Raw genomic sequence first — 12,990 nt, forward strand, 5'->3', positions numbered from 1 at the left:
TAATAGTAATGGCTGTGAAAATTGAACTTTTATTATCTGTTCACTGTATACAAAACACCATTCTGCATAGTGATAACTCATTTGTTGTACAGTTGACAGTGCACATCAACAAGCAAGTGTTCAGAGGTCTCCACTAAATGGGAAGGGCCGTGGTGGCAGTGGCCAGCACGCACTGAGGTGCTGTGCCCACTGCGCGCTGTAGATGAAGTACCTCACGAGCACTTGATATGCCAGTAATATAAATGGGCTAACAGCCATCTACCCAAGAGCCAAATTAGGAATGAGGATGGAGAGAGCAGAACTAATGTATCTGATAAACAATTTCCAGAATGATTCAGTTTTACAGAGGTGGCTGAGAGGACCCATATTTTTTTAAACACTTCAAATTTTAAAACTATTAGAATTTAATGATAAATAACAGAATCTCACAAATCTTTTGGGGCAAAATGCTCCACATTTATTTACATATGAAATGTGTTTAATACAGTCGTAATGGACATAGTGTATAGTAACATCTGACAGCAGCAAGACTTTTAAGGAACCCAACAATTACTACTGTTTCTCATGCAGCTATCTATATATACACAATTTGTTTTAAAAAAAGGTACAAAATTTTTTTGTAGGGTTACATACAAGGTATAAAATGCAAAAACAAACTAAAAATATACTCTCACAGAGAACTCTATCTGAAAGGGACAGTATGGTACCTTTTTGTACTTGTGCAAGCAAAACTAGTGGTGCTGGACAGGAGTTTGCAATGTTTGGCCAAGCTCCGCAGGGCCTATGCTAAAGCTGCAAGCCCCAGTCCCGCTCCTGGCTGGGGCTGGCTCCTTCCCAGTTGTGGCTGTGTGTGACACTGAGCACCAGAACGTTTGGCATGATCATGTGGAGCTGGCAAATCCCAACCCCTGTAGCAAGGGTCAACTATTTTCTTTCAATAACCAGCAAGGAAAATACATAATGCTGTGTACTCACTTCTATATGTTTAATAAATTACATGACAAAAAACATCATCATTATAAACCTATTCCTCTAATTACATCTTATTTCTTAAATCCAGAGCAGCCCAGCCCATTTGTAACAATTTGAGCTTTGATTACAAGCACCTGGTGACCTAAAAAAGACTCTTCATGATACTCAAGAGTTGTGCATTTATACACTTCAAAAGTGCTTTACCACTCCAGGGGGTCTGCACATGTTCTGGTGTTGCCACCTAAAAACCAGCACTTTATTTTACACATGCAGTGATACTTTTATCTTATTTTATAGAATATTTTGTAAGGAAAAGTTTAAAAGCTTCCTTAGACATTTGGAAGCCCAAGTTCTTTAGAATTTAAAATCTTCCCTTAGCTTGCTTCCTCTCTCCTCTCCCCTCCTAGCACCTCCTCCTGATGCACTTCCATTAGCTAAATTTTCTTTCAGAAGCATTCAAAAACCAAACAGTTTAAGAGAACCTAAGGAACTGCCCTGGCATTCAGAACTCTGTTTTAAAGAAACTTACTACAAAAGAACAGAAAATAACCAGAAAAAAAACCCCAATTTTTCCACTAGATACTGATACAAACACATAACCAAAGAGTATAAAAATTATTAGTTTAAATATATACAAACATTTTTCAACTCAAATACTGCTTCAATGGTTCTGAGGGTATAGACAATGAGGTGTAGGGAACACTTTTATGCAGAATATATTGCAACAGCCTGAACAGTACTGTTAATACTATTATAACCTTGAACTTTCTGTAGCAAAAATGTCATTAGTATTCCAATGTGGAGCGAGATTTCTGCATCCCAAACAATCTGGTCACTTGTCAGCTGAACTCATTCTTTTGGACTTGATGAAGGCCATGCCATGTGTTCTCATGTGAGTGTTTAAGGCCGCTTCAGTTTCAAAAGTCTTTGCGCACACTTTGCATCTTCTGTCTGATGCTGCACTGTTGGAAGAGTCATCCTCATGGTTGGGTTTGTTTTCTTGCTGATTATCCTCCCCAGACCCATTCTGTTTTGATACTGGCTGAGGCTCCTTCAGCTTATGTACAATGAAAAGGTGTCTGGAAAGGGACACATGAGATGTGTAGCAGAGTCCACATTCCCTGCATTGGTACGAAGAGCCATCAGATTTATGCTGAGGAATATGTTCATGAAACTGGAGAAGATTTTCTGTTGTAAAGCCACAAACTGCACACTTGTGAACTTTAAAAACATTTATCTTCAGCTTCTTTAATGGCTGAGTGATTGCACCTCGTGGAGGTCTGAACTCCATTACAGGTTCTTCCAATTTACGCTTTGGACTAGGAACCTAACAAAGAGACAGAAACGGTGTATCAGATAAGCATAAATATGCAGTTCTTTTCATAACTATTTGTGACTTGCAAATGTCAGAACCTTTCCCTTGGCAAATTCTAAAACAACTCTGATAAATGATCCTTTTGGGGCTCTGCTTCACAGAAGATGAGACATTTATGGCATCGAAGTACCTGTATTTATTTAAAGATCCTGAATATATACAAAAAAAAGTAGTTCTCAGTGATTGAATGAGTCTTCTAAGTGATTACCTTTGTGTCTTCTTTTACTTCCCTTTCTTCCATATTGGTAGATTCAGTCATTTCTTTCACATCAGGGTCTTTAATGCCGTGCATCAACTGAATATGTTTTTCCAACATCAACCTCTTGGTAAAAGTACGTCTCGAATCTGGGCAGTGCCTGCAGATAACACACACACACACACACACACAGACAAACATTCAAGTGTCATGCTTAACAAGTGCCTTTTGTAGACTGGAAGAGTGGTTGTGTATTTGAGAGACTCCTGAAAACCAGGTTCCCCAAAGTGGAACTGTGAACACTCAGCTCAGCCAACTTTCAGACCGCAGACTTTACACACTGCACTCTCAGGAGCCTGACACGTTTGTGCAGGCAGGATAGGTAATTGATTTGGCCTGTCCTGGGCATCTGAAAGAACGGGACACTGGCTTTTCCACAGTTAAAGAAAGATGTTCAACTAACAATGGTTTTTGTATTCCATTTCTAAAGAAATAAAACCAGAACTTACGAGCACGTATAAACCTTCCTAATGCCTTTGTGCTTGATACGATTGTGCCGACATAAACTGTGGGACGAACTGAAAGATTTGTCACATTGCCGACAAGGATGTTTCTTCATTTGCTTCAAAAAAAAAGAGAGAGACTTTCATTAAAAAAGCTCAGTAAAAGTGGTGCATGTGTTGAACCTTCTGATAAATAGGAAAGAAACATCACTTACCTGTTTTTGGTACTGTACTTCACATACACCCCCCCTTCAACAACACTGTACAAGTCAGAGCTGGACCTCTTTCCAAGCAGTGTGGCCCCCATGAGCTACACACACACACACACACACCTGTCTCCAGCTGTAAACTGGGGTCACGGACAGTGGATGAAGAGAATTTCTTCCACCAAAGAAACAGGGAAGATCAGAGGACTATTTCTGGATCAATAAAGGCAGCAGGATGAGGGGGTTGTCTTCCCTTCCGATCACCAAACCATGTCCTCAGCTGCTGACTAGCAAGCAGCTCCTCAGCCACATACAGGGAGCAGTGAAGAGCACAGAAGAAGGACCAAACTTGAACCTCACAGACACTGACACACTCAGGGTTCAGGAAAGTCATGACAAAATGAGCAGTATGATCTGATGCCAACTTGATGGCCATCTGTTTAGGGAATTTTGTGGGGTTGATGTTGCAGCTGGTCAAGTGGAAGGAAAAAGTAAAGGAAGAAATTGAGAAGGGCTGGAGCAGTCACACACCGTAGCTGTGTGCCATTGAGCAGAAGCATCAAGCCCATGGTCAGAAAAGCAGGACGAGGATGATACTCAGCAGGACCTGGGGGCACTATGTGGGGTAGCCAGCTGTGACCCCACATTTGTTCTAAATTCCTTAGGGAGACTCGAGCTAGAGACCCAAACAGGATTTTGGATGCATTAGTTTCTGCAATGGCAGCCAAAACAAAAAGAACTGAAAAATTAGTTCTGTAATTAAGTGCCGTATGATCTGTTGTACAGCATCTTGTCTTGACAGAAGAGGATGATCAATGACTAAGTTAGAGTTGGTAATTCCTACTTAGAAAACATCTGCCCTTTCACAGAAACACACCTGCACACAAGTCCAAGGAGCTCAGCAGATGGCTGCCTGGTGGAAGGCAGACACATGATGCAGTTTCAGACAGGAGTTATACAGGCTTGTTGGAACCCTCCCTTATCTGGGCTGGTAATTTTTTTTTTTTTTTTTTTTTTTTTTGAAGCACTTTTAAGATCAGGCAGAGACTCACACCAAGATGGCTACAAAATTTCCTACCCTACAGCTGGCTCCCTTCATCCAGGATCCTCAGGAGAGGATCAGAAAATGTGAATCTGTCTGTCTGTGTAGACAGTTCTCAGTAAGGGCTGGAACCTTAAGGATCTGTCCAAAGGAGATATACATAGCAATACCTCTCCTATGAATACCTCTGCATAATCCAGCCTGGGATCAGCTAGGGGTTACAGCTCTTTCACTCTGGTCCTGCAGAAGCAGAAATTAGAAGTTTGAAACTAGTATTTTCATGTACCTTGCATGACAATGGGTTTTGTGAATAGCACATGAATTGCATTTTAAACAATCATTCTGAAAGGATCATTTTAGAGCATTTAACCCGCATCTATCATTCTTAAGAAAATAAGGCTGTAAATTAGTTCCTCTGTTTATTAGATCCATATCACATACTTGGTTATTTTATGCTCATTTCTATTCTCTCCACAGCAAAAGTTTTAGTTTTTCAACACAGTCTTTTTGACAGCTAACAATTACTAAAAATTTTGACAGGCTGGGAAGGAATGTAGCACCCGGTCTGTATCCCTCATTTCTGAAAGACACGGAATTGTATTTCTGTTCATTTTAGTATCTATGTGCCTCCTGTGTTATTCAAGGAACTGCTTGAATGGGGATAAAAACCAGCACCTGAATGGAAGCAATGAAAGAGGCCTTCAGGACAGGATTTGAATGCAGCAATTATCTAATATTTCATAATAAGGGCTATTCTTGAGGTAACATTGCACATAAACATCAGAGAGAGAAAGACACAGATTTAAAACTACTATTTAAAAAGCATAATTGATATATTACTAACCTTCTTTTACATGCCTTTGGCTACTCTGCTGTGGATGGAATCAGACTGAATATCACTCTCTAGTTCACTCTGAAGTGACAGTTTCATTGGGAGGTTGTGCTGCTTTGTTTTTAAGAATTGCATAAATGTACAATGCATTTGGTCTTAAACGCATTTCTGATTGCCAGTAAAAGCTCTGCTGATTAATATTTGGGCAGCAGGAAGCTGAAGGAATGGGGTGAGAGTTACTGGAGGCAATGATGCTAGGGTGCTATTTGCTTGAAGTTGTCCTAAGAAAATTGAAGATGACACTCAGTAGTCCAGCATTTTCAGCTTTTCCATAAAACATTTATAAACAGAATAAGATCATTTGCAGAACAGCTTTAGAGATAATAACTGTAATAGAAACCTCTGAAAATGTGCAATCATTTATTACAGCACATTAGAATCCTGAAAACGACGGATTTTCACTCAGAGTGGTTCTCCTCCATTTAGACAAAATCAGTCTATTATCCCTCCCAGTCCTGCTCTTTTGCTGCAGTGCAGCACAGTACATCAGTTTAGCTCCCTGGTTCCCAGCTGAGGAAAGAGTCAGAGCATTGCCACCAGCACACAGCAAAGGTGAAGACTGGCTTGGCAGGTGGCTGCCACATGTCAGCGAGGGGCTGGAGCCTGCCACAGCTAAGCAGGGTCACTACTGCCTTCCTGCCTGCCAGTCTCTTTAATTTCATTTAACTGAAAATGCTGTTGAATGCAGGAAGAACATCAGTCTCTCTGCTCCCATGAGGATGCAACATTCCCACATTTCACTTTCAATCAATTTTAAGTAAGATATCTCAAATTCAGGTGCTTTAAATACAAAATTCAACTTGTTAACTCAGCTGAACTCTTAAATGTCACATTAGAGCAACAGCTCAGCTGTGGAATGTGTCTGCCTTTAAATGAAACACCAGTTGGCACTCACTGGACAAGTAAAACATGACTGAGTCTCCACTCCCTGAGGCTAACAGGCACTGAGCTTCAGAAGAGAACAGAATCAAATTGTCTAAGTTGGAAAAGATCTTTAAGACTGGGTCCAACTGTTACCTCAGCACTGCCATGTTCACCACACCACTGTAAAGAGAGGGAATTGAGAAGGCACAAAGAAGAAATAAGAACCTGGAACAGATTAGATGGCTTGGATGAAATACAGCAATATCTCTCACTCTTTCCGTCTTGAAAAAATTTCGGTACTGAATGAACAAGCCTACAGATGATTTTCTCAGTAGAATGATGTAGAAACTGAAAAAAACTAGAGCAGCCAAAGCAAAAAAGATGAAATAGATATAAGAACAGTGAATAATAATGCTGGGACTTAAAGGAATTATCTTCAAAAACACAAATGGAATTTAGAAACAAATACTTCACCTTTCAGGTTTAATTCACCTTTTTGTACTGTATATATTCCTTTACCTTTCCATGTTCTTTCCTCATGTGGGAGATGTAAACGTCTCTCTGAGTGAAGAGCCTGTCACACTCCCAACACGTCCAGCCAGGACTAGTGACTTTTTTAGGTTCTGCTTTCTTTATGGGAGAAGGAGATTTCTTCTCCAACTTTTCTGTTCCATTGACAGATTTTGTGTCTTCCTTGTTGTGACTGGCTGAGTTTTGAGTTGTGGGTTTAGTACTGAGAGGCAGGTTTATCCCCAGGTTTGGTGGCCCCTCAACACTTTTCAAAGTTCCATGCATAGACTACAATAAAAGAGAGAGGAAAAAAAGGTAAAAAACGGACACAGACATACAGAGTTGTACTCAACCAAAAGCCTTCAGTTACTTCTTTGGCATACTATTATCATCAGATCACATTCGTAAAGAAACAAGATTAAGTAAACGCAAGACCTAGCATGACCTAACAATAACTGACACCTATGTAGGTGTTTTCACAAAAAAATAAGAGACTTACTTTGGAGGTTACGTTTAAGTTGTGGTTTAGCAACTTAAGGGAGGAAAAAAGGGCTCAAGAAGTACTTTATGTTAAGTTTAATTTCTTGCTTTACTTACCTGACATGTTAGTTGAGCATCCTCATTCCAGACTATGTGACTGGAGTTTTCCAAGAAGGAAAGGTGATTTTACTGACCAAATGTTGACTTGGCGTATTGGTAAATAAGATAAGGCAACTCTTTACATCACATTGGCTATGTAATTTATTAACATTTTATGTTGAGGCTGAGGTTAAGCCCTGCCTTACTCTCCAGCCAGGTAATGAGCACACTCACTTAGGGCTACCTTGCTAGGTAGTGTGGGACAAGGTGTGCGGGGCGGACAGGGCCCCACAGCAGATCAGAAGGGTCTGAGCAGCTGTTCTCCAGCCCCTGAAGCTCCTGGGTGGGAAGCCTTCCTCAGGGACTTACGTCTGCACTTTAAGTCAATAGTCAGTAAGAAGGGAAGAACTCCCTCTTCCCCCATTCCCCATTTCCAAACCAGTGTAAGTGCACTGGTGTGACACCTGAGCCTTCCAACAAAGTGACTTGTTCAGAAAGGGCTGCGGGGCTTCAGCTGTGTGTCTGAGTTCCACGCATGGACGTACACACAGCAAGGATGAGCAGGGTTGTGGGCCAGCAGGGATGACTGCAGACCAGAGCTAATCCACTGCTGAACAGGGACCCCCAGTTGAGGTCTCATGTCTGAAAGGCTTGTCCTTTATCAGGACAGCATTCTGATCCTCTCGCATACTGACCCTTTCTATAACCCTCTTGATTCTGGGAATATAGGAGCATCAATGGGATACTCCAGCAACAAGTTCTTTTGTAAATACTTTGGCCTTTGCGACTACCCACTGGCTCTAGAGCAAATATCAACCTCATCAGTAGAACATGTTCTTTGATTTAACAGCTTTTAAATACCAGAAAAGCCAGTGATTAACCCCCCATAACTGTTAATAAAAAGCAAAGTGCACAGGACCAATAACTAAGAGCAAAGTGCAGGTGTGTAGTAAAGGAGGAGGCTGGTTTTAGTAACCCACTGCACAGGGGAGCAGGAAACGAGGTTCCTGTACTCTCAGGCAACTCAAGCTGACCTGGAGATTCCATTCCAGCCTAACCTGTCAGCATGTAAAATGTTAGTGCACAGCTTTCCAAATGTCTTGTAAATACAATACTTGAAATTTCATTTCTTATTTGAAACTACACCAAGAGCATTAAAGCATAGTATGGAATCCCAGTGCTGGCCAAACAGGGAGCATTACACCTCCAGGCCAAGCCAGGCCAGGCCAGGCAAGTCCTTCACCATCTGCTCTCACTGGCTGCTGGAAATTTTCTTGCAGTGAGTCATTACAGGATAATAAGACATACATTCTGCCATCAAGAAATATTGACATCTGCAGGAATTATTCTGGGTTATTTTCTGTAGCTTTAAATAATCTCCTCCTGAGCTTCCTTCTGTCCCTTTCTGTCCTACTTTCATCCAGGTCTGTCTCTACCTTGATGATTTATGTCTAGCCATACCAAACCATTACTTTCTGTGCAGCTGAGCTCTGCCTCTGTCTGGCACTCGTACTCTCCCTTAGTCCTTTTGTGCTTTTATCCTCTCCCTGAATCCTTTTCTTCTTTTATCTATAACCTCTTACTGTTTTTTTCAGTCCCCCTTAACTGAATTCCAATTTACACTGCTTTGCTCCAGTCCCTACTGCTACACACACATCCTAAATGCAAAACCAGCAATACTGCTACTGCACATGTGTTGTCTAATCCTCTAATTTTAGTCTCAAAAATGTCTGAATCATTTACAGTGAATCATACTAAAACCTCACTGGTTGAAAGTTCATATACTGGCATGGAACACTAAAGCCAAAGAAGTAGTGCCCAAGTAACTGAGCATATCTTTGAAATGTGAGATGCTGAGCATCCTGATTTCTGTAAAGATAGCTTCTGGCCCTAACTGCAGTCAGATCAGAGTTTTGCATTGCTGCATGCGAGGAGCATCTAAGATATCTTGCAGTAAACATGCAAGAACTAGTGCTGCTAGCTCAGAAACAAAGAAAATATCCAGCCCTTGTATTTCTGAACATCTTGGCTCAGCCTTTCCCTCATCTCCTCCTCAAGTTGAAGACTGGCTTTAAGACCACCTGTTTTTTCAAGACTTACGATCTTATTTTCAACACTACTTCAGAGAATTCTGTGGTTACAAGTGCCATAGTTGGGACTAAAATGCAAAATGATGGTTTTAGCAGCCAAAAAAGATGTCTGGTTTTCCACTCTGTGGTAGAGAAATAGTATTCAGAAATTTTGGCACTGCCAGAGAAGCGCAGCAGGCTCCACAGTCCCATTCTGTGTTCAGGTGCCAGGGGTTAATAAGGAAAAACCTCAGCTTTGGTCTGTATGACATGAGGTAACAGTCTGTGTCAAACACACAGCTAACAAATGATAGCCAGGGGGCTGCTGATCCTTCAAACCAGGACTTACAAGGATCACAGTGAATTGTTAGCTCTTAATGGTGTTTATGAGGAAATCCACTGGAGTTTTTTTTCAAAGCACACATGTTCAAGTTCACATAACACAGGTAACCTCTACATCTAGCAACATACTGCTTCCCGGTGAATTCTGAACATCAAAGGTTTGATTTTGTGATGCACTCAGCATTCTCAGCTCCTAACAATTGGAATAATACTTAGAATACTGTAAATAAAACTCAGTATTTGTTAGGATTGGACTTGCTGAGATATTCCCAGTATACTAAAATCACCATGCTTACATAAAAACCAACTGAGTCATCACAGATATGCTGAAGACCAGACAAAATATAAAATTTTAACATTTGAGAACAACATTCACAGATCACTCCCTCAGAATTATTAACATCTCTCTCAGCAGTCTTGTTACTCTGTGCCTTTTCACAGTATGTTCTCACAGCATATATTGCATGACAAATGGTATCATGAAGGAAACAAGAGAAGATGCTTACACACCTTGATATGATCCATCATAAGCTGTTTCTGTGCATATAGAAGAGAACAGTCTGGACACTTGAAAACAGACACCTTCTGGTTTTCAATGTGCTGATCAAAGTGGCGGTAGAGCAAAGGTTGTAGAGTAAACACAGTGTCACACATAGAGCATTTATATATTATTCTAAAAACAGAAGCACAATAAACAATGTCAGTCATGTTGATGATCTATTTGCAAGAATCATGATGTTAACTTTTTTCCTCATCACAGATAAGATCTAACATGTTTAAGTAATTGTTTCACACTGCCTGAAAAAAGTTAGACTAATTCAAAACATCCTTCAATTTCAAAATATGGGAGCAGTAGAAGAAACAGAAAAATAGAAAAAAAAATATTAAAGTGCAAACAAGAAGCCAGAAAACAACAGCATGTGCCAGTTACATATACAAGAACAACATCTGCTCAGGATACTCGGACAGTACAACACCTTCAGTTTCTGAACTCACACTGTAGCTAAAGGATAATATCCCTGGCTCCAGGTTACAAACCAGTATATTGTATATGCAGTATATTGTAAGGAGTGATTAATTCAATTGTAGTTAGCAACATGCTTCAAGATAAATACATTTTTGGCAATGTTCATGGCTTTGATGCTCCTGAATGCCAAACCTAGACTCTGTCAATGCCCTGAAGCTCCAACAGCGCAGGACGGGATTTCCCTGATCTGCCATTCCAAGTCTTGATGAATCTGTCACAGAAATGTAGAGACACCACCAAACACTTCCCTTCTTGGAACACATGTGACTTTTGAACATAGGTCTCCAGGCCTCCTGTTCTTACAGCAGTTTTCTAACCACAGATCATGAGATGAGAGAGAAATCTAAGCCATGTAATCTGTAGTGCTGCAGAGAAAGTTTAGCTAAAATAAAAGAAGCCCAACCACAGGTGCTCAGTACAGCAACAGGCGCTTCCCATCCTTAAGAGTAACTGCCACTTAAAAAAACAAACCCTCAAACCCTCCTGCCTGCTAAAGTGCTAAATCTTCTCATTAGCCACATAAATGTTCCCAGTGCTTTACACATCCCTCTAAATAATTATCATTGATAGTGCATTGTTCCAGAGCTCTGGGGATCACTCTGCACTGTGTTTTGAGACCATAAAAACATGGGCATTGCTTCCATGTCCAAGCCGTCCTGTAACTCCAAATGAAAAACAATTTTCACTTCTTCATGTTAACTGGGAAAGACTTTGTGCTATCAAGGGGTGCCAGTTTCTCACACATGCTAAGATAAATGTATTATTTACATTTCAGACAAGTCTCTGGGCAAAGACTGTACTCACTTAAATTCATACCAACACACCTCACAGTATGAGTTATGACTATACACACCGGGAGTATTTCCTTCAGACACAGCAAAAACATGATTTTCAATCCTTAACCATGCAACCACACATGGTTTTGTTTTTTTTTTTTTAATTTAATTGAAGTAGTCAGTGTTTAACATGCAACTGCCTAAAATGCTGTTCAAAGCTTAAAGGCAGTTGTGCTTCCACAGGATGTCATTTACAGGGATGCTGGAATAAGTCAGGCAGTTCATCCCATCCCATCCCATCCCATCCCATCCCATCCCATCCCATCCCATCCCATCCCACTCCTACTCCCACTCCCAGGCTGCTCCTGCCCCACAGTACACAACAAAGCAGGCGCATGGCCTTTTCACTTCCCAAAAATCTGTTTAGCAAATTCACGTATTATCTTGGAATAAATACAAGTGTTATCTCACAGGAAAATACTTTCAGTCACATAAAAGACATTTAGCATTTGCCAAGCCTCTGCACCAGAGGACAGTATTCCTCCTTCCCAAATTTTTTTCTTGAAAAAAGGGAACTTGTGGGATAATACACTTTTTACCAATAGTACCATAAATATCCCATAATTTGGCTTGATAAACAAGAATTCCTCCAGTATTCAAAAAGAGATCAGCCATGAAAAATATATTAGTGCCATTCCTAGACACTGTTTACTGAAAAAAGAGCACATCTGTGGTTTTCTGGGAAACCAGAGTTTAGAGTATGTTACAGGAGAGAGCTTCCTAGAGTTGAAAGACAAGACAGCCATCCATTTCCCTATATTAAAATAATCTCATTTCATCCCAATGAGAATCCCTGCATATAAAAGTCATTTTTCATACACCAAGTGGTTTAGTGCATCTGTTCTGCAGCAACTGTTTGTAAATTGTAAATCACACAGTTCAAGTAAATGCCGGGGGAGGGCAGCCAGATTCCCCAGGAGCCCAGTTCCTGTAAACAGAGGAGTGTGACCTACTACAGAGTCCCTCAAAAGCCATGGGGCACTGCTGAAGCCATGGCCAGTGTCCTTGGACTGTGCCACACCCCTGGGGTCAGCAATGAGGCTGGCAGGCTTGCAGTGGGTGCCAGTCACACAGCCTGGGTGCCCCATGATGCAGCACAGATAACCCAAATGTGAATGTATTGCCTCAAATACAACCTGTCAGCTCTGCTCAGAACTAGCAAGCCAGGAACTCTGAACACTGCAAGGGCTGGAAAAATCCTACCAGTCACTCTGCATGCATTTAAGGCAGCACTGTGATTAAAACTGGCAAATTTAAAGGAAACACCACTTCTTAAGAGGAGTGCTCAACTATGGATTCTGTGACTTATTACAGTAGTATATAATAAAATTTCATTTCATTTTTTTATAATCAAAGTAAATTTGTAAAGGAATACAATTATAAGTGCATCTATGTGGAAAAAAAGCCTAATGCAAAATACTTAATTCCTGAACGCGATCAGAAACAATTTGGCAGATCCAAGCACAGTTCACTCTTCATATGTGTAGCATCTTACACAAACAGTGATCTTAATCTTTTAGATTTGTCTAATGAGAAATCTATGGGAACCTGAAAAAAGTTTTAAATGCTGGTATCTC

The 12,990-nt window shown here is 40.7% G+C and overlaps 1 protein-coding gene across 5 annotated transcripts in view; it reads right to left on the bottom strand.

Moving 5' to 3' along the window:
• Positions 1-9: 9 nt before the first annotated feature.
• The window catches only part of ZNF532 (zinc finger protein 532), a 31,991-nt gene continuing 19,010 nt past the window's right edge, over positions 10-12,990 (bottom strand). For 3 of the 5 annotated variants that reach the window (XM_054003274.1, XM_054003272.1, XM_054003273.1), the window contains 5 exons: positions 10,061-10,223; positions 6,570-6,848; positions 3,053-3,165; positions 2,556-2,703; positions 10-2,299 (listed from right to left, as the gene is read on the bottom strand). In XM_054003274.1, coding sequence (XP_053859249.1) covers positions 1,805-2,299; positions 2,556-2,703; positions 3,053-3,165; positions 6,570-6,848; positions 10,061-10,223 — 1,198 coding nt within the window. In that variant the 3' untranslated portion in view covers positions 10-1,804. Of the gene's footprint in view, positions 2,300-2,555; positions 2,704-3,052; positions 3,166-4,464; positions 4,535-6,569; positions 6,849-10,060; positions 10,224-12,990 lie in introns of those variants that run through there. The other 2 variants (XM_054003275.1, XM_054003276.1) reach the window with 2 other exon arrangements.

This window comes from Vidua macroura, chromosome Z, assembly GCF_024509145.1.
Source record: "Vidua macroura isolate BioBank_ID:100142 chromosome Z, ASM2450914v1, whole genome shotgun sequence".
Taxonomy (NCBI): Eukaryota; Metazoa; Chordata; class Aves; order Passeriformes; family Viduidae; genus Vidua; species Vidua macroura.